Below are 25,658 nucleotides of genomic sequence, written 5' to 3' on the forward strand. Positions count from 1 at the left end.
ACTGTTACTTTTGCCTCTTTTTGAGGATTTCACGAAAATGTGACATTGCATTGCCATTGAACTGATTCATCGCTTGCACTGACACAGCCCTATTCGGGTGGTGTTTTTCTACAAAATTTTGCTCCGTTTCCCACATTTTGCACTTCTCCCGAATCTCAGTTGAAGTGGGAGATTCCGTTGACTTTTCCTGCTCCTCTTCCCCGGACGAGATGTCCATAACCTCCTCCTGTTGTTCGTGATGCAGGTCCATCAGTTCGTTCGTGGTCAGTTACTGGCTATGTTCTTCCACAACCTCTTGAATGTCCACGTCATTCACCTCCAGCCAAATAGTCTTCCCTAAGGACACAATTTCATCGACAATTGGCAGCTCATTGTCGCCACCAATCCCCTCATAGTCACGTCCAAGAACACAGTCAGGCCACAGCTTTCTCCAAGTGGAAGTGAGAGTTCCATTGGTGACTCCATCCCAGGCTTTATCGATGATATTCAGGCAGTTCATGATGGGGAAATGATTTCTTCCAAACTCTCGGAGGTAAGGTTTGTTTCTTCCGTCACTTCGAAGCATCGCTGAAATGGTGCTTTTATGTATAGCTTCTTGAAGTTCGAAATTACTTGCTGATCCATAGACTGGAGTAGTGGAGTAGTGTTGGGAGGAAGGAACTTAACCTTAATGAACTAGAATTGCTCCAGTATGTCGTCCTCATAGCCTCAAGACTTTAAGGGGCAGATTATTTTCTGAAAGGTATTTCTTCACTACAGGACCAAAGACCTCGTTCATCCATTCAACAAACGAACAGGGGAGGGAAAAACGTAGGCATACGTAACGCTCATATTGTGGAACCTCGCTCACTTATCAAGTTACAATTTATTTAAAATGTTTGCTCGTCTTGCAAAACACTCGTAGACCAAGTTACTCGCATTCCGAGATTTCACTGTATGTAGTTTAGCTGAAATGTTAACTTGGGGATCCTAGGATTCATGACTAGGTGCCTTGAAATTTCTTAGGAACGATTACTGTACTTGCATCATTTTCCTCCTTTTCTCTTAAAATGTGAGGCCAAAAATCAAGAGGGAGAAATTACACGACTACAAAAAGAATCTAAAGTAAACTTGTGATAAATAATATCAAACACACAATTTATTTTTCAAATTAGTATTTAATAACTAAAATAACATAAAGTTCGAGGAGTTTCGAGATTTTTTTTTTCAAATGCTGTGCCATGGTCAAGTTTTAAAGTGGTGGCAGTAGTTATTAGCCTGAGCTTGGAGTTGACCTTGACAGCATAAACATTACAGAGTTAAATATTGTGCATAAAATGTGCGTCTCAAAATTGGTTCATTTATATTCTGTGAATAAAAGCCGGCATACCTGTATTTTACTCCCCACAGACTTAATTGGAAAAGATACCAAGAGACAGATAGATCTGGTCATTTGCATCTATTGCACTGTCTCACTTGACATCATCCTCTGAGTCATCACATTAGATATTCCAATCTTCTTAAAATTCCTCATGATATATATATATATATATATTTTCTTTTTTTTCCCTTCGTAATCAGAGCCCACGCCTGAAAAATCCAAGGGCGCACTTGTTCTATGTTTTTATGGTTGTTTTTTGGTCCTTATTGCACCCTTGTCTACTGTTGGCTTATCATCGTGTTCATCCTGTTACATGTTCCTTTCTAATGACTTGATTTGTCATGTATTTGTTCCTTTCCATTTCTTATAAAACCGATATTTTTATTATTATTATTTATTTATTCTTTGTTCATATCGGCCTACTAAGGACCACGTTATTTCAGTGGCCTTCTCTGGGCTTTGATCTTTGCCCAGTGCTCCTCCATTCATTGCTGGTGTTGTTCTTTTCTTTCCTCCGGCCACACCTTCCCAGTCTTTAACTTTGGCCTTTCTTGAAAACCCTGGTGGTCTTTTAGAATCTTCCTGAGTTGATTACATTTTTCTGTATCATCGTAAGTCCCTTTTCACCTCCTTGAACCAAGTTGCTGGGTCTTCTTGTCTTTAAAATAGGTAAAGATCTGGTTCGATAATTGTATTGGTTTCATTCTCAGCAAGTGGTCATGAAATGCAGTTCTCCTCCTCATGACATCAGAAATCTTCTGGACATGAGTACACAGCTCTTGATTATGCTGACGTCTGTATCCATCTTTGTCTTTAATTGAGCCAAGAATTTTCCTTAAGATCTTTCTTTCTTTCTTTCTTTCTTTCTTTCTTTCTTTCTTTCTTTCTTTCTTTCTTTCTTTCTTTCTTTAATTTCCAATTTTCTATCAGGTCTTTCTTGTTGAAAGCAAAGCATTCTGCTGCATACAAAGCCTCTAGTCTTATGACAGTGCAATAATATCTAGGTTTTGCATTCAGAGATATGGACTTTTTGTTGTAAAAGTCTTTGGTCAGTTGATAAGTCATTTCCAGTTTATTCTTGCATGATGCAAAAGCTTTCTTTTCAGAGATGGTTGGTTCTGTCCACTCACCAAGATCTTTAAACTCTTCTGTATTCTATTTATTTATTTATTTATTTATTTATTTATTTATTTATTTATTTATTTATTTATTTATTTATTTATTTATTTATTTATTTATTTATTTATTTATTTGTTTGTTTGTTTGTTTGTTTGTTTGTTTGTTTGTTTATTTATTTATTTATTTATTTATTTATTAAATTAAACACCACACATTTTCTCTCTTTTAACGAACTGGACTACACTGCCGATGTAACAGTCCAAAGTTCCAGAGCTGGAATGACCAAGCCCCAGACAGCCGTGATTCGCAAACACTCTTTGTCTTTTTTTGGCAGGGAGAGGGTCGAATACTGGAGACTCCCAGGGCAAAAAATATGCCCTTTTACTAATCTGTTTCCTAGGAGTACCCGATGAGTCAGAAAATATCAATTCACTACACTGGCGGCGGAAAAATCTATCTGACTTGGAGGCAAATTTTTGGCTTTGCTTAAGGAACGGCTCTTTTCAGGGTTGAATTTTGAGTTATTTAGTGAATTGTGGTGCTGTAATTTGAAATAGGCCTAAATTGTTATTCTAGACCAAGCCATACTACTACTACTACTACTACTACTACTACTACTACTACTACTACTACTACAAAGTCAGCCTCTCCCTGTATGTACACTGCTCATTCAACTCAGCGCGTCAGAGTAGGGATCCAATAACTGGAATACTATGAAGAACCAGCGTGTTACGTACCAGCTGTATCAGAAAATGTATGAACCAGAGGAATGGCATACTAAAGAAGAAAGTTTTATAATTCCCCGGCTATTTCCCGCCAATATTCAGTCAGGCTATTATACTCGGTACGCAGCAATAATCCCATCTATCGGAGTTGAGAGGCAGCATTAGAGACAAATAACATCACAACAAACAATGGTCAATGTAATGTTATTGTTGATCAATGTTATGCGCTTTCGATATTGTAGGCCTTCACATTTAGTTTTCTCCCGACTCTGAAATACCACTCATCATAGTAAACATAAAACATAAGTGATCGGAAATTGTATTCTCTGCATCTTTTGCTATGTAGTACTTTCCGGTAGGACCAAAAACATGTATGTATATTCAGTCCGTCAGCTATGCCGCTGGTGGGATCCTCAACAGCTCTGCCATCAGCTGTCATAGATGGCCTAGGCATCACTGAAGAGGCGTACTAGGGAAATAAGTGAGGTGATTTCCCGTTGCTTTCCTCACTGAGCCAGAGTTGCTATTACATATCAGTCTGCCAAGCCCATTGAAATGCATACACCATGAGCAACATTTTCACACCATTCATAGCAGGGACTGGCTGCATAAGGATTGGTATTACTAGCATCGCTCATACCTCAGTCGCTTTCATATTGTCAAAGCCAAGGATAAGACAGAGACAGATCTATGAAAGTAACAGAATTGCTCTAGCCTATACCAGAAGACATACCGTATTTCCCGGCATAATCATTGCACTTTTTTTACCAAAATTTTTGAAAAAATAGTAGGGTGCGACCATTAAACGAAGAATTTTTAATACCATTATTTGTATTACTCAAAAAATTTATAACTAAATTGTATTTGATACAAATTTAAGATGCACGTAATACTCGTGTTTATACATCAAAATAATTAAAATAGTCTAAAACAAAATTTGTAATTATTCGCAACAATTCGGCGAACGTTTTTCCAACCTGAAAATAAAAATGAACGTATTAAGTTAATTGTCATTAATTTGAGTATTAAAGTTAAAATATTACACTTGCAAAAAGTTATCGCTTTGTTGTGAAATATGGACTAACCGGTACACAATTTATTCCAAATCTTCTGTGTCGCTATCGCAGGTTTCGGTATCTGATGTGCTGTCCTCGCCGCTGTTAATACCAGTATCAGATTCTTCAACTCAGCGCATCAGAGTAGGGATCCAATAACTGGAATACTATGAAGAACCAGTGTGTTACGTACCAGCTGTATCAGAAAATGTATGAACCAGAGGAATGGCATGCTAAAGAAGAAAGTCATCTTCGGATCCGTCTAGTGCATTCGAAATCCCAGTCCTTTTGAAGCTCTTGGAGACTAGTTCAGGTGGTATAAGATCCCAACTCTTCATCACCCACGAGCATAACAACTCCAAGGGTGGATGCCTGATATTTCCAGCGGGCGTCAATTGCTGATCGCCGCTTATCATCCAGTTGTTGTAAAATCGACGTAAGTGGTCTTTAAAGGGTTTATTAATACAGTAGAAGTCCGCTATAGCGAGTGCGGCATATAATGAGAACCCCATTATAACGATAAGTTTTGTCCGTCCCTTCAAAATTCCTAGATTAAACTGTGTATTATCCTTCGGTCACAGCGAGAACCCTATCACTGACGGATCCGTTATTACGAGCGATTATGCGCGCTTGATTTTTTCCGTTGCCGATATTTATGCACCCAGTCATTATACTGCATGCGATCAATCATCTTTGGTACCGTATCGTTTTCTCGCTATGCCCACCAACGAGCTCTTTCGTCGAAATTCGAAGGCAATGTCAGAATCGATTAGTAATACTCATCGACTGCTCTTCTACGAGGAAAATGAAAGGGGAGAACGTATTTTCGTAATACATGCGTAAATAACGTGTCCGATAGCCGTTGTTAACTCGTTAAAGATAAACGCTGAATAAACGATCGCTTAATTTTAATGCTAAATACCGCAAATAAGTAAGAATGAGATGGGCCTAGACCTCAAGATATGGCAGAGAGCGTCATTGATTACGAGGTTCGTTTATATTTTCTCGCGTCCGTTAAATTACGGAAAGGCTATTATCATGTAAATTTATAGTGAGAAGGATATAATTTCTCTCCTTCCGCTTGAAGTATGTTTTCATCCTACATATAGTACAGATAAGTTAGGATGTGTGACGCTATTTGAATAACAAAACTGAAATGTTTGCCACAAAATGCGATCGATCATCTTCGGTACAGTATAGTTTTCGCGCTATGTGCATTTGCAAGCTCTCTCGTCAACATTCAAAGGCGATATTGGAGTCGATTAGTAATACCCGTCGACTGCTGTTCTCAAAATAAATTCAAAATGAATGAGGATAAGACGTTTTCGTAATGAATGCGTAAATAACGTGGCCGATAGCAGTTATTAACTTGTTAAAAATAAAGGCTGAAGTGAACGATCTCTTAATTTTAATAGTATACTGTATACTGAATAAGTAAGAAAGTGATATACCTCAAGATATGATTTCTGAGGATAGTTTATATTTTCTCGCGTCCTATTAAATTTCGGAAAGCTATTCCCACGTCAGTTGTTAGCGAGGAGGTCATCATTTCTCTACATACGGTCCAAATAGGTTTCCATGATACATATACGGTTAGGTTAGGTGATGCCATTTGAAAAAGAAAACTGAAATGTTTGCCGCAGAAGCCTCTGGAATGATACCGTATTTCTTCGAATCCAAGACGACCTTTTTTTTCCCTCAGAATCTCGTGTGAAAAATCAAGGGTCGTTTTGCATTCGCGGCCTGATAGTAATGAACACCCCTGGCAACTACCACAGTAACCACGCGGTGCGCACACACAAAACTCGTTGACAATAAACGACCACCTCTTTATCATAGGCCTTCATCGCTAGCCACGGCGACTGGTCGTACAGTGCCTATGTGTAACATCACTGGATCTCAGAAAATAGTGAAGAGAGAATGACATTCTATTATCCTCTACAAAAATGTTTCTCATAGCTGCAGAATGGCATCAAAACATGCGAGCCTTCGAATTCTTAGAAAGGCCACGGCTATCAGTAGCAGAGTTACAACGCGTCTGCTGTACCTGACGCTTAGTAAAATTAAGTTTTATAGACAGCAGGAATATTTTCGTGATGGATCGTCGCATTGTAAAGATACGTGGAACAGTTATTGCCGGAAAATTTTCAGCGGGTTCTCGTCGATGTGATGATGCCAATTTTAAGTTAATGGCTATTAAACACTCGGAAATGTATAATAATTGTGCAGTCGCAGGAAAATACGGCATAGGCCTAATTAAAGCCCATATTCGGCGTTACCGTGAAGACAAAGATAGCTTAAAAATGCATCCTGCACAAAAAATTAATTCAGTGGCCCGCAACAAGGACGCTTTAAAGAAGTTGAAGTTGTAATTGTGAGGTATGTGCACAAAAATGCATGGGCGGAATTGCCATACCGCGGCGCAATAAACTCGTTCGTTGACTTTCAAAGTCCGCGATTAAGACCTATACATCACTAGCCGCTGAAGTTGGCCGAATCTGGCAATCAAGACGTGTGTGTAGCGGGAGCCAGTTATATCTGACGCTGAGTGAAAGTAACAGTGTTATAGTAAGCAAGAATATTTTCGTGGTGGATCGTCGTATTGTAGAGACGCGTGGAATGTGTATTGCCAGCAAATTTTCAACGAGTTCCCTTCGATATTATGATGCCAATTTTAAGTTAATGGTTATTAAATCCAATGAAATAAAGCATAATTTACAGCCGCAAAGAATACCGCATAACTAAAGCCAGTGTGTGGCGTCTACAGTCTAAAAATGCCTACTGTATAAGAAAAGACATTCATATGATTTTACAAAGCACTTTTTAGGCCTGATTAAATTTTTTTGAAGGAAAAAGTTGTTGTCTTGGAGAAATACGGTAATATCCCATCAGGGCCGATAAACACAACACATCCCTCTACCCTACCAGACGCAAGCCACTTCCCCTCACGCGCAACCCGCAAGCCAATAGCCCTTCCACCAAGACGACACACATACAACACGCATAGCAGAACATCGGCGACCTCCAGTACTCGTACATCAAAATGACATTCAAGTGGGCAAAAGGTAAGCGTCAACACAGCAATACTTATAATTGTTCCGGTTATTCTCTCCCATTTTGTTTCTTACATTTTTTAATCTGGTTAATTCTAACTTCTCCCTTTACAAAACTTGTATACATCCGACATCATGATATCACAAGTGTCCCACAGCCTGTTCTCTTTTTGATCAAACAAGCTAACATTAGAATGCCACAACATCGACGCAGCATGCCAACACCACAGTATTAGTGTATACAAAAGAAGATAGTTAATGACACTATTACAGTTTTAATGCACCACCAAATATAGCACTCAATAATAAGCCTTCAATCAAGAATACAACAATAAAATAATTTTTACCTTCGAAAGTTGCAACACCGAATTTTATCAACATTTGAATGATAAATAATCACTAGGTGTCTCCGAAAACCGAATAAGTAGTTAGTGGGACGTAAAACCAATAGCCTTATTATTAACTAATCACTAGATCTGAGCTCATAGTTAAATAACACTAGCCAACATGATTTTGCGGTAAAATAGAAAATATATAATTCTTATGGAAATCGCTGCCCTGATTCCGAAAATGATGCTTTTTTTTTCCCTATCACGTCTATTTTTGACGCAATGCGGTTTTTTAGTATATGCATGAATTCGTAAGATGTAATGTTGAGAGATGTTCTCGCGCAACTATTTTTAGAAAACAATTATGTGATTTGATTTGTTATTGTTTGCATTTTATTATAGGTTTATTGCTGTCTAAATTTTCATTTTGTAGTTAGGGTTTTCCTGGTAAATTCATAACAACCCCCCCCCCTCCCCCCTCCCAGATATGCAATAGACCGCGAGGTATGTAGGATTGAAAATAAGATAGTTGAGAGTTTGGCTTTCATCTTAGGCCACTTGAATAAACAAACATGTTAAAGGCCCCAGCCCTTATGCAATGTTTATGATGGACTGATAAAGCAGTTTCCTTTCAAAGTTAACAACCAGAAAGTATTATACTCAAGAAGATGAACTTGTATTTTGTACGGATGTTTCAAATCTTCTATGTCAATTGGGAGAGAAAGAGTATGATCCTAGTAACTGGCGTGTTTTTATTGACTCTTCCAAAATAAGTTTAGAGGCTGGTTTGCTTCATAATACAAATGTTCTGGCATCCATCCACTTGCACACTCCACAAAAATGTCTGAAACATACGAGACCTTAAAGTTGGTGCTTGAAAAATTTACATATCATGAGCATGGGTGGCAAATTTGCGGTGATTTGAAGATCATTGGATTGTTGCTGGGACAACAAGAAGGCTATACAAAATTTCCCTGTTTCCTATGCGAATGGGAGAGCAGGGCACGGGATAAACATTGGGATACAGTGAATTGGCCAGAAAGGAAACGACTACAACCAGGATCCAAAAATGTCTTGAATGTAAGTCCTATTGACCGTGAAAAAATTGTACTTCAACCCTTGCACATCAAATTAGGATGTCAAGGCATTAGATAAAAGTAGCCTATGCTTCCAATATGTATCCACTAAATTTCCCCCATTATCAGATGAAAAAATAAAAGAAGGCGTATTTGATGGACCACAGATTCATAAACTGATGAAGGATAAAAATTTCACAGACACGGTGACCAAAATTCAGAAAGAGGCATGGAACGCATTCAAAGATGTAGTGACTAAATTCCTTGGCAACATTAAGGACCCTCAATACAAAGAAATTGTAAGGAAAATGTTGGTAAAGTTTAAGGAACTCGGTTGTAATATGAATTTCTTAGCTTCGCATCTGGATTATTTCCCTCTAAATTTCAAAACTGTCAGTGAAGAACAAGGTGAAAGATTTCACCAGGATCTCAAAGATGCAGAACGACGCTATCAGAGACGTTGGGATGTGAATATGATGGCCGATTACTACTGGTCGATTGCACGAGACAACCCTTCTAGAGATCATTCAGTAACTTCAAAAACCCGGAAATTCCACGGAAAACGGGAAAAGATGGAGGTGTGAATCTAACCTGCATATAATGTAAGTAACAAAACTATGTATGATTAACCATGTAATTTTTATTCAAGGTACGGTTATATTAATTTAAAAGCAACTGTACAGCCGAAACTAAATAGGCGTTTTATGCTTCAGTTTCACAAATTTCAATATACATTAAAAATATAATACAAACCATCTACTTGCTTACAAAGCAGCATTTATGTGTATTCAAACCATGCAAAATATGATTATGTTTTGCAAGCTGAAATTTATATTAATACATCAAATTTAATCAATACTAAGTATCAAAAATTTTACATAAGAACAAAATAATACTTTGTAAAATTGCCACTAAACCAGGCGTGATACAAAATTGCCACTAAACCAGGCGTGATACGCCAAAACTAATTTTTTTCTCGAATTCTGCGTTAAGAAATTCATAAAACCCACCTATTTTTGTTTTTACCGCACAAAAAAAGGGTTTTTTTTGCAGCCTAGTGTAATATGTCAAAACTTTACGTGTCGGAAAGTATTTCCTTTTTAAGTCTTGTTTAAAAAATGTTTTAACTCATTTTTGTTTTACCAATGTCTATTGTACCATATACGTTAATCATTTTTTACTTTTACCAAGGCATTAGACTTTTAGCATATTATTTATTCTCATGTCTAATCAAGTTCCTTAAATAACGACTATACATTATGTTAATATTTTTAATTTATAAGAATTTTTAGATTATATCATAGCTAAACAGGTACCTATTTTTGGTTTTGAGGTGATGATAAGGCTGATGATGCCCTTTAAAAAGGGTGAAACATGTCCCACATTCATAGTTTAATGGGGAAAGAACATTAATCTTATGATTGATTGTATTGAATAGGTGGGAAAATAACACACAATAAAATTTTACACATTTAAAAGCAGTGTCCAGTATTCGGGAGATAGTGGGTTCGAACCCCACTGTCGGCAGCCCTGAAGATGGTTTATCGTGGTTTCCCATTTTCACACCAGGCAAATGCTGGGACTGTACCTTAATTAAGGCCACAGCCGCTTCCTTCTCACTCCTAGCCCCTTCCTCTCCCATCGCCTCCATAAGACCTATCTGTGTTGGTGCGACGTAAAGCAACTTATAAAAAAGAAAAAAATAACTCGCTCAGGACTACCTGACTGTTTTGTGACTGCCTTGCACTCTTGACTGACTCAAAACTGACTTGTGCTCTCCACTTTTCATTTTCTATAGACCATCAGAAGATTCTCGATAAAAGGATCTTGGTTTCTGCTTCCAGATCATTCTGGGCACTTAGTCATAATTGGTCAGCTTCCAGCTTCTTTGAAGGATCTTAGCCAACAAGTTACTGATGTTGTTGGTTTGCTTGCTGTTGGTCTCGCCCACATTGTCGCCGCTCCAACATTGTTATTTATAAATTTCATTTTCCGTATTGATAGATTTAAAGTATAGACAAGAAATGTGTTTTTCCACCAATCAATACACAATCTAGTGTAATCTATTTACAATAAATTGTGTATTGATTAGTGGAAAAACACATTTCTTGTCTATACCAACATTGTTGTTGCTCTCCACCGGCCCCTGCACCCTCTGCCCTCATTATCAGAATAGGACTTGATTTGTAACTTGTTTCTTTCCATTCCTTATACTTCATATATGCTATGTTTTGCTTGTTTAGTGTGATTTACTGTAAAGCATGTATGTATGTATATCCATGCAGGACCGAGAAAAGTGTTCTTGCTGGCAGTTAACCATTCAAGGTACAGCATTTGGACAACAAGGTTCAGCCATAGATCCCACTGTTGGATACATCTACAAACGACTTCCAGAGGCAGTCGTGACAGGCATCTACGAGTGCAATTCACGGTGAGTTGTTGACATCTAGTATACCTTTGTTGCAATTTACCCAGAGGTAAAATACATAAAGTGGCACACCCTTAAATCATAAAGTGTTCTTGATTTCTTTGAAGGGTTAGGGGCAAGCTTGTCTGCTGACCTATATACTTGTGATGAACTACGCTATTGTCGTGTCTGTGGATGCATGGTTTAGCTTGAATAAAATAATACTGTATTTTTAAAGTCGCGTTAATTATTATCAGTCTTTAAAATGCCAGATTGTCAGGATTTTGCCATGACATGGATTCCTTAATTTCCATAAATATCTACTGACAAAGCTCTCTTGCACTGAAGTACTCTTTAATGTCAGCTGACTATTACAGGAATCACAGCCTGAAGCCTTGAAATCAAGCATCTAACCAAGTATGGTAGCAACAGGTCTTGCTGTAATGAGCTGGAGGCTTTAAACAGTACGAAAAGTAGCACTATTTTGTTCTTTTATGTGCAGCAGCATCGAGAAGGTTCTGATTAACCTAAAGAGTCTAGGTAATTCTATTCCAGATCATATGAAAACCTTTACATTCTTGGCAGATGGTAATGAAATAGTAGTCTCTTTCTTAGTAATTACAAATTTGCAGAATTGTGATAGCTTGTTAAAATATTAATTAACTTCAGACTAACAAAGATTATTTTCACCTGAGTAACTTTATCTTTGTTAAAAATATTCTTTAATATTTACCCTTTAAATATGCTAATTTGTTGTTTGTGCATGTATTAAATATGAGTAGAGTTCGTGGTTTATAGCATTTAAAAATAAGAGATTTAGCGTTTTGATTTTCAAATTTAGCATTTTGTAGCATCTAAATTTCTCAAATGTAGCGTTTTGTAGCAAATTGGTTACAAATAGACATAATTTGCTAATCGAAACAGACTTTCAACCTGTTAGGTCGTGTTACGTACATTCAGTACGTGTTGAAGAGATGTTAAGTACAGAACAAAAATGGCCAACCGGACACCAGTGGGATCCGAGCCCACAACCTTTGAATTCACTATAGAAAATAAGACACTCATCAACATTCGACTGCAAGAAATATTAACGTACACACACTAATATGCCTATTTACAAATTTACAAACACAATTTCAAAGTGAAAAATACTATTCTGAACGTATTTATTTATCACAGTACACCACACCTACAAGGAATAGGAATTTCAATGATGATTGAAGTACAACATGCCAACTGTTTAAATGGCGTCCTCCTTCATTCGAGACCACCTATCAGTTACAATTATCTTGTACTTGCTAAAAAAAATTCATCATCTACACTGTTTGTGGAGGCCCAAATGCATAGCAGTGCTGCCGAGGCAAAGGAAGTACTGCAAAACATTTTTTTCTTCAAGTCTTTGATTGCAAAGTTGGCACATCAATGTCCCGATTTGTGACCCGGGCATGCTGTTTGATCGTCACTTGGCTTCTACCCATGGTTACCAGACAATGAAGTAAATCGCTACCATACTTTAAAATAGGAACTACTGCTCAACACCAACTGACTACGATCAAGGGTCAACACAAAGAGAATGAACGTGTGTGCTTGAAAGTGTATTTGCTGTTTGATTGATTATTCTTTGCAGTGCTCTTTGGCCAGTGAAAGATATTCCACACATTGAATGATTTAACCCTTTGGCCCACTATTACTTGTGAAAGGAAATATTCCCTTGCATACCATTTATGTATTTTTTCGTCACTTTAACATAAATTTGACTAATCGCATACATAAGAATACACAGATCAAAGTGAGCGTTTAGCTCGTCTATAGTAACAGGAAACCAATGTTTTTGTTCGTAAGTATTACTGGTTTCAAGGGAAGCAGATAAATTAGCAAGAAATATAGAGGTGTAGGCATCGGTTTCCTTAGTAACGTGATCCCAGAGCTGTGGGGTTAGAAATTCATTCCCAACCCCCTCTTCACTATAGAGTGAATTTCAGAAACTGGGTTGCATGTTACAGAAAGAGGCTTATTGTCAACAAGATCATAATTCCAAGCATCATTTTACTAGACTTCTCACCCGCTCTTGTTGCATTCTGGTTTTGTCACGTAGTTTCAATTTTCACCATCATCTCGGAACTGAAATCAGAATCACTTTCGTCACTGTCATTTGAAGAAGAAGAAGAAGTATTTTCACTCTCTAGAGAAGCATTTCTACTTTCAACATCACTATTTTGAAGCCAGTTACGAATAACCTCATCCATGCCGCGCTTGGATGCCGCCATGATTGTTTACAACGAGCGGCAAACTGAGGTGCTTTTTATTTCCCGTACTTCAGCTCAGAGTTATTATGTACACAGAGAAAATAGCTTCAGGAATCATCTGACATCAATCAGGTAGGCTGCAAAACAAACAGAATAAAGCTCTCTGACCAGCTAACCGTGATAATGAACTTATAAATATTCCGTGCACCAGGACGGAAGTGTCAGTCAAAGTATGTTCCCACCTTACAATCGCAATGGGCGCCGTAATAATTCTTTCTCCTGAAATAAATAACAACTTATATCTTATTTTTAAGAAAAATGCATCTTTTTAAAAAGATATATGTTTATTTCGTATAAAACCGAGAGTTTTGCATCTATTTTGCATAAATTGCATAATTTTGCTTTTTGAACCAATTTTGCATTTTATCGCTAATTCAAAATCGCTAAAACCCACTCATATGGGTCATACCAGATGAAGGCACATACACTGACAAAGTTTCGATGTATTTCGCATTTGTCGCAAATACGATTCTGAAGATGATAGGGATCAGATACCGAGAACAAAGAATTATCTACAATCTGTATAAAAATCAGTCTGCAGTGATAAGAATCGAGGGCTTTGAAAAAGAAGCAGCAATCCAGAAAGGAGTGAGGCAAGGCTGCAGTTTGTCCCCTCTCCTTCTCAATGTTTACATAGAACAGGCAGTAAAGGAAATCAAAGAGACATTTGGAAAGGGAATCACAGTCCAAGGAGAGGAAATCAAAACCTTGAGATTTGCCGATGATATTGTTATTTTATCTGAGACTACAGAAGATCTCGAGAAGTTGCTGAATGGTATGGATGAAGTCTTGGGTAAGGAGTACAAGATGAAAATAAATAAGTCCAAAACAAAAGTAATGGAGTGCAGTCAAACGAAGGCAGGTGATGTAGGAAATATTCGATTAGGAAACGAAGTCCTAAAGGAAGTAGATGAATATTGTTACTTGGGTAGTAAAATAACTAACGATGGCAGAAGTAAGGAGGACATAAAATGCAGAATAGCACAAGCAAGGAAGAGCTTTCTTAAGAAAAGAAATTTGCTTACTTCAAACATTGATATCGGAATTAGAAAGATGTTTTTGAAGACTTTTGTGTGGAGTGTGGCATTGTATGGAAGTGAAACATGGACGATAACTAGCTCAGAAAGAAAGAGAATAGAAGCTTTTGAAATGTGGTGTTACAGAAGAATGCTGAAGGTGAGATGGATAGATCGAATCACGAATGAAGAGATACTGAATCGAATTGGTGAGAGGAGATCGATTTGGCTAAATTTGATGAGAAGAGGAGATAGAATGATAGGACACATCTTAAGATGCCCAGGACTTGTTCAGTTGGTTTTTGAAGGAAGTGTAGGTGGTAAGAACGGTAGGGGTAGACCAAGGTATGAATATGACAAGCAGATTAGAGCAGATGTAGGATGCAATAGTTACGTAGAAATGAAAAGGTTAGCACAGGATAGGGTGGCATGGAGAGCTGCATCAAACCAGTCTATGGACTGATGACTCAAACAACAACATCGCAAATACTAAAAAATCACAAACTCTAAATATGAGGAATAATTTTAATCAGTGCTGTGAATACAGTAGTATTCTTGAATGTTTGGTTTATTGCAAGATATGTTCTGAATCAGCTGCAGTAGCAAAAGTAGGTTACTCAGGGAATGTAAGAAAATTGTTTAAACATGTGCCAGCTCAAATCAAGATGGCCAACAACTACACTTTTGATGGATTCTGATTTTTGTTTTCCATATCAGAGTAGTATTAGGTCAGTACCCCCACTTTTTTCCATGTTGCCGAGAACAAGAATCAGATTGCCCTGATGACAGCCAGCATCCAATGAGAATATGGTACAAGAAGAAGAAGAAGAAGATATCAGAGTCTAGCTTTCACAAAATTTTGACTCATTAAAGTGATATTAACATTGATAGGGAGATTCATCAAGAATAAGAACCACATTTTCATTTATTGGTACTCACTTCTTCTTAAAGAACCTGATAGATTGGTAATAGAATTGTAGAGTAGTGGACATACATACAGTAAAGCCTCCAGAAGTAGGACACATGTGGTTCCACGAACTTAGTCCAACTTACGGAGGCATGCAAGATAAGGAGGATACATTTGGCATTACAAACCTACTGTTAAAGATTGAATTATTATTTATGCTTGCACATCAGCTGGATGGTCTGTTTTTAACATTTAAAAAAAAAAAAAAAAAAAAAGAGGGGATGGAAGGGAAAAATATACTAATTTAATTTTGACTCTAAAATACTGATGGAATTCCACCCATTTAAAGTATGGTGTTTTGGCAATCAGTGGTGTACAGATGTCCTCTTTTGAAGAGAAAGGTTGTTCCTCTTCATAAATCTACACAGCCACACACTGCTTGGTTTAAAGTGTGAGATTCTTGTATTGCTTTTCTCTGCACCTCTAACACTTTTAACTGGCAGCATTCTGTGTGAAACTGAATAGGAGTCGTTTCTTAATATATATATTAACAATTCTTTTTCAGTTTCTGCACCCTGGAACTGTCCTTTTTATTTATGCCCGTGGCATACATTTGATGGCTGTATATAAAGCTTAACAATTTTTTATGGAAATCAATGTAACATTTTATTCCTTTTATTCCATTTTAAATTATACAGTTATCTATGCATTAATTGACACCATTTTGAAATACGCTGGCTACACAATGTATTTTTAACGTAGCTGCCTTTGTTGCAGGGCTTTGGTCTGGACTCTCATGCATTTTCAAAGAAATGAAATGTTTCGGAATTGTATGTAGCTTTTTAAACAGACCCTTTATTAAATGGCAAATGTATATTGAACAAGTGAACTTTACACAATTAAGTTCTTTTAGAATTTCATCTTAGATATTTAAAGTCAATACGGAACTGGAATAAAGTTCATTGCTTGTAATAATAATGCTAACCAGGCATATAAAAATGCAAATTTGTTTTTAAATATAAAAATCAGAGTTGCTAAAATTGGCAAAGACATATTCTTTTTAAAACAGTGTCTCCCCCAAAATTCTTAAGTGCCAATCTCAACAAATGCAAAAGCACTAGTTGGGAATGAAAAATGCAATCCAAAGTCAACACATTACGTACAAGAAGAGAAATTAAGTTTCTTTGTAAAAGGAAATCTTGTCTCAGTGGAAAACTGTTGGACACTCATTTAGCAGCTCCTCTTTCCTTAGCTCCATTGGAATGGGATTCTTTTCAAAAACATGTTGATCTGAGACTATTTCAAATCATTTCAAGAAAACACGACACTTCGAATGAAAAGTTAATAAATTTGAAAACCAACAATTTGGCATCCTTTTCAAAAAACATTCTCACTCCCCAACATAAACAACAAGTCAACCACAATTTTCATTCACCAGTTATGAATCTCGCAAATTTAGATTTGAATGAGATTGACTTAGAGATCCTCAGCAAGGGACCTAAACACAACTGGGTCAACTTTCTTAACAAAAACAACATAATCAACACTGTAGTGGAATAAGAATTGGCCATCAGCAAATTACCCTATGAGAAATAAGATTAAATTAGATATGAAATACAGAAAAAACTGCAGAATTCATTCACAGAAAAACATGCGAAAAAACCCAGCATCCCAGCTAAACACATTTTAAAATTGAAATTAAAAAATGATGTAATAGTTACAAAGGCAGGTAAGCGAAACACCAAGGTTCTAATGAATAAGAATGATTACATCAGTAAAACAGAACTTTTCTTTTACGATAAGAGTTTCTCCGTCATAAGGAAAGATCTCACCAATAAAATTCAAAAAAGCCTTTAAGGAATTTTAAATAATATTGTAACCCTTTTCAATGAACAACAAATTTCCAAACGTATTTTAATGACTCCCAAACTCCCCACTGCTAGATCTTGACAAAAGATTCATAAGACCAATGTTCCAATCAGGCCTATCATTAATTTCAAAAATAGTCCGACTGACAATGTTTCTTGTTTCATACAAAAATTCTTGGCTAAATCATCATCATCATCATCATCATCATTTCCCTTTATCCAGCTGTAGCCGGGTAGGGGCTCTTGGCTAAATATTATACATTTTCCAGTAGAACCTCTGTCAAAAATTCCATAGAATTCAGTAACATCACAAATACACTTAAATTAAATCCAAATCACGATATGCACTCGTTCGATATTACGAATATATACACCAACATTCCCATAGCTGAAACCATTAACCTAGTTAAAGACAACCTAAACAAACTTAACCTTTTAAGTAAACTGAAATAGAAGAATTTTTTATTTTTTAACATAATAAAATAATAAACGTAATATTAATCTGTTGAATAATGCAAGAAATATGCACATGAAGAACTGAAAAGACAATCTGATGCCCATGACCTGCAAAACTTCTATGCAGGCATAAAGGAGATATATGGTCCAATTCGATCTTCATCAGGGTCATTGAAGACTGTTGACAACTCCATTTTAACTGATAATGGAGACATATTAGAGCCTTGGAAGAAACATTTCTCAGCGCTTCTAAATTGTGCCTCCAATGTTGCTGAGGACTTTCTTCGTAATGTCCCTCAGCAGCCCTAATAACTGCACATTCTACAAATATATACTGTAAATAGAAAACACACTGCTGACAGAAAATTTTACATGTTCATGGCATGAAAAATGCAAATTTTTATTTTTTTTCCCAAAATTTCCATCTCAAAATTAAAGGTGGGGAAAATTATGCAAGGGGGGTAATTACATTGGTAAATACGGTAAAAAGAATAAAGACAGTGACAGGTCAGTGTGAAGAGGAAGCAGTAGAAAAGGTGGAGGACAAATGTGGAAAAATAAAAATTTAAGAGCAATCTCCGCATCTTCAGACAACGCCGTCTTCAAGTAAATGGGCTCTCTTCCCATCATTCCCCTACATTCATTTCTTCTCAGCCTCCAATGAGCTCATTTCTACTTCCCAACTTCTCCTTGTTGGGTCATCTTGACAGATCTTGAATCTTGAAGCAGGAAATGTGGGGTAACAAGGAAGCCAGATAAACAGGAAAAGGGAATAGACATAAAATAAGGATGAATACAAGTGGTAAAAGACTAGGAACACAGGACAAACACAAAAGTAGAAAAGGATCGTATTGAGTCAATAAGCAGTGATGGGAAACTTACAAAATAAAAGCAATTAGACTTGTACACAATTACAATTACAAATTACTTATCTACCAAGTAAACAGTAAAATTGCAGTTACTTTGCAATATGTCAGTCTTTAGAAAAGTCCCAGGCTTTTCTCTTTTGTCACATGGGGCTGGAATGATGCCATAGTTTGCAAGGAAATTATACTACTCTTTTTTGTTTTGATTTTTTAGAATAAAGATATTAAGTTGCTATCATCACTGAGACTGAACATGATACCTTGGAACTTTCAAAATGATTACTCCTAAGCAAAGTTTGCATATCACGCCCATATTCTCATTATTTTCAGGGCCAACTAATTCAGAATATTTACTCAAATAGGGGAATTGAATTTCTGTAGTAGCTTTAAGCCCTTCGTCATCACATGTTTATTCTCGTTCCATTCTCGACCACATAGTACACAATTATCTTAAGTCGTAACCAGTAACCACAACAAGCTGTGAATAAATGATGCACATTTTATCCTTGGCTTTATACCCTTGGTGTGAAGCCTTGTGAGAGCTGGGGCTCGAGTGTTGCCAAACTCTCAATACGATATATGTCGGTTACTAAAATGCAACGATTACAATTTTATTTGAAGTAGTAAATTATGAGTAGAAATTACATTTTGTGTAAACTAACTATTTCTATCATATTTCAAGGAGAAATTACATGTTATGTAAAGTAACAATTACTAGAAAAGTTACTTTTGTTCAGGTGAATTCTCCACTCTGCATATAAGTAACGGAAAGGAACAAATAAGAGTCAAAAATCAAGTGATATAAAGACAGACAGGAGCAAGAAAAGGAACACATAATTGTACAAACACAATGATAGGTCAATATGGAAACAGGGAGCAATAGAAAGAGGAGACAAGAACAAACATGAAAACACAAAAGAACAAAGACAATCTTCACTGATATAATCTGCTGTCTTCAGATATGTATTAATGAACTCAATACTTCAGTATAGAGTTAATGTATTGTTTGTAATTTACTCTTGCACAGATTAATTTTTAATCCTCTCTGGTGGTGTGGTGGTGCTGGTGCTGGTGCTGGTGGTGGTTATTGTTTGAAGACAAAGTACAATTAAGCAGCCATCTGTTTTGATCTTCTCTCGACAATGAATAAACTATGAATGAATTTAGAGCTCCTTATTTTCACTGCTCTTGAAAGCTGATCACAAATTTACAGTTATAAACACCTCAGGCTGTCCCAGCTTAGTATATTGATTTTAGATAGTGCCTCCAAGCAAATTTGCTTCAGAATTCATAACAGATTCTGATGTTAAAGTAAGTTTTTTGAAAGAAATATTACAGCTTCAAGATGACCTCGTTACTGATATGATATATGCAAAATTTAGGGGACTGGGTTTGTTTTGTTCTGCATGTGAAGTGTATTTACGACATGTAAATGCTTGTAAGATATTACTTGAACCCAGTAATTTGTTCACATTCGCTTTGAGAAAGTTATCTTGGAAAATTTCACGTCTAATTATATTACATCTTAGTAACTCGATTGGAATTTTTGACAAATACAGTATTTTAGACACAGGGAAAGTTTGACAAATATTACAAATTACTATTTGAACACTGGAGCCAGAAACAATGTAAAGGTAAAGATGTTGTCTTATATAAACAGTATGCCCAGATACCCAGCCAATAAGCATATTCAAGAACACAAAAGTCTTAACTGCAGTGAGTGAAATGAGGCAATTAAGATGACAACAAACTTGTCAGCTGTACGTAGTGTACCTTGTGGGTCCCTCAGAAGCTGATTTAATTAGTGGTGGGATATTCGATTCATTTGATTCCGTTCACGCTACTGAATCGATACAGTGATCCGATTCATGGCACATTAGAGCATCCGTGTAGTGGGTGTGTACTGGTAAGACAGCAGCAAGAACATTCAGTGCTTGCTGCTGCCGTCTGGTCTTCATTCTGTGAACTGCTTTCCTATGCGTTATCTAGCTTTCAGATTCAGGTTTCTCCTGGCAGCCACCTCTTTGCATCAAATTTCGATGTTATAAAGCCTTTCCCCTGCAGTGACAATTCCATTAAATAAGTATGTAGAATTAGATGAAAAAATATCTCTACACACAATTATCAGTGATCAGTCAATCAGTCAATACTGATCTGCATTTAGGGCAGTTACCCAGGTGGCAGATTCCCTATCTGTTGTTTTCCTAGCCTTTTCTTAAATGATTTCAAAGAAATTGGAAATTTATTGAACATCTCCCTTGGTAAGTTATTCCAATCCCTTACTCCCCTTCCTATAAATGAATATTTGCCCCAATTTGTCCTCTTGAATTCCAACTTTATCTTCATATTGTGATCTTTCCTACTTTTAAGGACGCCACTCAAACCTATTCGTCTACTAATTTTATTCCACGCCATCTCTCCACTCACAGCTCGGAACATACCACTTCTCCCCCACCGATAGTAGCTCCCCCCCAAGTACTACAAACAAGCCCATAGTAAAGCCTTCGCAAACAGGTCCCCCTCCAATACAAATCTACAGCTATAACCCTCATAGGAAGAGTTCGACAGTCGTCAATAACTTTTAGCTCACAACATAACAAGTTACCCTCACCATCGTCAAATGGTAAGTGTACACGATTTCCATCTAAAAAGGTTTATTACGATTTTTTCATACAATTAACACCACTCTTCTGGTTTCCTTTTACAGATTCTACTTCTGATCCAACATTCAACGCGTTAGCTACATTCAACTGTCACATTGCCTTTTTGACCACCATTCAATAAACCCTTATTCTTAACAATGTTATAGCATTGTATCAAATGAGATGGTCCACAGAGGTCCAATATAAACATCGTATATTAACCTTCAACTACAACCTCGTACTTCTTCATCAAAGTGAACCACAACTTCACCATGTGCTATTGACTTTTGACCTTTATCTTTCGTGAACAAATAATTACAGGTCACTTGACCATCTATCAACATTATTTTATTCAACATTATGTTTTTAAAAATATGATTTTGATTGTCATTCTCGTCATTATCTAATTCTAACCGCTAGCAATTTTACCACTCGTCTATAACAAAATGTTCCTTTATTCATTTTACTTACAATAGTAGTCTTCCAATGTCAATATTGCAAATACTTTCACCAATTGTCAACTTCTCACTTATAGCAATATCTTTAAAACCAGCATTGTACTAGTCTTTACCACATGTTTTTTTTTTTTTTTTTTTTCTCTCCTTTGTCCCTTCAATGTTGTTTATAAATTAGTTTTATTTTATTTATATGTAAATCAGGTGCCTGATTTTATTTCAAGGTTAAACCCATGGCTGATGATGCCTGTATGTAAGGCGAAACGTGTACCATTTTAATTAACATGTCATTGTAATTCAACAAAGACAAGATTTATTGTATTGATTAGGTGGTCAAATTATTAAATTAACTTATTGGATTTTTTTAAATCAAATATCATCAATATGGATCAAAATTGATATTTATTACATGTAACATACCACTTACTAAAGCAGCTCGTCATCTTTCTCCCAGTTCTTCCCAGCCCAAACTTTACAACATTTTTGTAACGCTACTCTTTTGTCGGAAATCACCAGAACAAATCAAGCTGCTTTTCTTTGGATTTTTTTTCAGTTCTTGAATCAAGTAATCCTGGTGAGGGTCCCATACACTGGAACCATACTCTAGTTGGGGTCTTACTAGAGACTTATATGCCCTCTCCTTTACATCCTAACTACAGCCCCTAAACACCCTCATAACCATGTAGAGAGATCTGTACCCCTTATTTACAGTCCCATTTATGTGATTACCCCAATGAAGATCTTTCCTTATATGAACACCTAGATACTTACAATGATCCCCATAAGGAACTTTCACCCCATCAACACAGTAATTAAAACTGAGAGGACTTTTCCTATTTGTGAAACTCACAACCTGACTTTTAACCCCGTTTATCAACATACCATTGCCTGCTGTCCATCTTACAACATTATCAAGGTCATGTTGGAGTTTCCCACAATCTTGTAACTTATTTATTATTCCATACAGAATAACATCATCTGCAAAATGCCTTACCTCTGATTCCACTCCCTTACTCATATCGTTTCTATATATAAGAAAACATAAAGGTCCAGTAATACTGCCTTAAGGAATCCCCCTCTTAATTATTATAGGGTCAGATAAAGCTTCACCTACTCTAATTCTCTGAGATCTATTTTCTAGAAATATAGCAACCCATTCGGTCACTCTTTTGTCTAGTCCAATTTCATTCATTTTCGCCAGTAGTCTCCCATGATCCATCCTATCAAATGCTTTAGACCGGTCAATAGCGATACAGTCCATTTGACCTCCTGGATCCAAGATATCTGCTATATCTTGCTGGAATCCTACAAGTTGAGCTTCAGTGGAATAACCTTTCCTAAAACCGAACTCCCTTCTATCGAACCAGTTATTACTTTTGCAAACATGTCTAATATATTCAGAAAGAATGCATTCCCAAAGCTTACATGCAACCCATGTCAAACTTACTGGCCTGTAATTTTCAGCTTTATGTCTATCACCCTTTCCTTTATACACAGGGGCTACTATAACAACTCTCCATTCATTTGGTATAGCTCCTTCAACCAAACAATAATCAAATAAGTACTTCAGATATGGTACTATATCCCAACCCATTGTCTTTAGTATATACCCAGAAATCTTATCAATTCCAGCTGCTTTTCTAGTTTTTAACTTTTGTATCTTATTGTAAATGTCATTGTTATCATCTGTAAATTTTAGTACTTCTTTAGCATTAGTCTCCTCCTCTATCTGGACATTATCCTTGTAACCAACAATCTTTACATACTGCTGACTAAATACTTCTGCCTTTTGAAGATCCTCACATACACACTCCCCTTGTTCATTAATTATTCCTGGAATGTCCTCCTTGGAACCTGTTTCTGCCTTAAAGTACCTACACATACCCTTCCCTTTTTTCAGTAAAATTTGTATGGATGCCAATTATGCTTGCCGTCAGGTTATCCTTAGCTGCCTTCTTTGCCAGATTCAATTTCCTAGTAAGCTCATTCAATTTCCTTACTTCCACAGCCATTTCTAACTCTTTTTCTTTCCAATCTGCACCTCCTTCTTAGTCTCTTTACTTCTCTAGTATAATAAGTTGGGTCTTTACCATTCCTTGCCACCTTTAAAGGTACAAATCTGTTTTCATATTCCTCAACAATTGCTTTAAACCCATCCCAGAGTCTGTTAATATTTTTATTTACTGTTTTCCACCGATCATGGTTACTTTTTAAAAACTGCCTTATGCCTGCTTTATCAGCGATATGGTACTGCTTCCAACTTATTTGCCATTTGTTGGTTATGCTTCCTGTCATTCGCATTTCCTTTCCAAGTGACGTCTGATAAATTCAGATCCTCCGCTACAATCACTTTCCTTTCCATGGCGTTTCCCACATAGCTGATTATCTTATCAAATAATTCTGAATCCGTGTCAGCGCTACCTTTCCTGGTCTGTACACTCCCAAGATATCAAGTTGCCTATTATCTTTAGAGATGAGCCTTACACCTAGAATTTCATGCTTGTCATCTTTAACTTTTTCGTAGCTCACAAATTCTTCTTTCACCAGAATGAATACTCCCCCTCCCACCATTCGTATCCTATCTCTAAGATACACACTCCAGTTCCGTGCGAAAATTTCTGCATCCATTATATCATTTCTCAGCCATGATTCAACTCCTATTACAATATCTGGTAAATGTATATCTGTTAAATTACTTAATTCTATTCCTTTCTTTACAATATTTCTACAGTTCAACACTAACATTTTTATGTCATCCCTACTTGACTTCCAGATCTCTGTACCCTTATCACCGCTCCCTAGACTACCTCGTTTCCCTGATCTGCATTTAGAGCTGTCGCCCAGGTGAGAAAAATGAAATGCACCAAAAAATAGGTACTTGTGCAATACTATACATGTTGTTATATTACAGTACAAACTTACGTTGTTAATAATAATAAAAAAAAAAAAAAATAATAATAATAATAATAATAATAATAATAATAATAATAATAATAATAATAATAATAATAATAATGCGAAGAACTGATATAACTCAAATTTTATACAGTTATGATTTCCCCACAGTTCTCTGAAATTCACAACTCTATTATATATACAGAATTATTGCAGCTTATAAATGTCATGTTTTGTCCTGTATTGGCTTAACACAACTAAGGTTATGTTACAAGGAGATTCCCACCTTCCAATACTTGTCAGTTTCTTATACTGTAGCTAGTTTATTATTTACATGACATAATCCAGCTTAATATTATACTGGTACTCTGAGATTAAGGTGGATTATGTTATGTAAATACATAATAAACTAACTATAAGAAACTGACAAGTATTGGAAGGTGGGAATCTCCTTGTAACACAACCTTAGTTGTATACATTTTTGCTAGTTGCTGTACGTCGCACCGACACAGATAGGTCTTATGGCGACAATGGGACAGGAAAGGCCTAGGATTTGGAAGGAAGCGGCCATGGCCTTAATTAACACGTTCATTACCGGCTTCTCAGCAGGACACTTGAATACCTGGACCAGCCATTTTCATGCCTGGCCCTCTTAACATGCATCACTTAATAAATTTTACCATTACTCCTGAACTATAAATGTTAGAAACATGATACTTTGTGCTTACCTCTAGAAGGTATTGAGGGTGTGATATCTGGTGTCACAGGTTCCAGGGTGGAGAGGAACACCAACACTTATTGCAGTACCATATTGTTTCACTTCTAACTTGGTTTTTTTGTACACACTCTACACTTTCTTGAGGGGGTGCTTTTACTTTTTACAGGGGAAAACTTAACAAAAACATGCTGCTTCCTTTTTCCATCAAGCGGAAAACTGGGTCCTTTGTTGGTGCTCGTCGTGGGGGAGGGGATTTAGAGATGTGCATACTTGATGAAGATGCTTCAGAAGGAACTGGAGATACTGACTGAATTATTTGTGTATCGTGTATCAGATATCTACTGACTGTTTGCATGAACAACAGAAATGAGAGGGATTTGATTCTAGTGTTCTTTTGATGAAGCC

The 25,658-nt window shown here is 36.6% G+C and overlaps 1 protein-coding gene across 1 annotated transcript in view; it reads left to right on the forward strand.

The window, feature by feature from the left end:
* Positions 1 to 25,658, forward strand: part of egg (eggless) — a 351,731-nt gene that overhangs the window by 212,297 nt on the left and 113,776 nt on the right. The window contains exon 18 of the mRNA XM_068226657.1: positions 11,003 to 11,148. Coding sequence (XP_068082758.1) covers positions 11,003 to 11,148 — 146 coding nt within the window. The remainder of the gene's footprint in view (positions 1 to 11,002; positions 11,149 to 25,658) is intronic.

This window comes from Anabrus simplex, chromosome 1 (genome assembly GCF_040414725.1).
Source record: "Anabrus simplex isolate iqAnaSimp1 chromosome 1, ASM4041472v1, whole genome shotgun sequence".
In the NCBI taxonomy this organism is placed as follows: domain Eukaryota; kingdom Metazoa; phylum Arthropoda; class Insecta; order Orthoptera; family Tettigoniidae; genus Anabrus; species Anabrus simplex.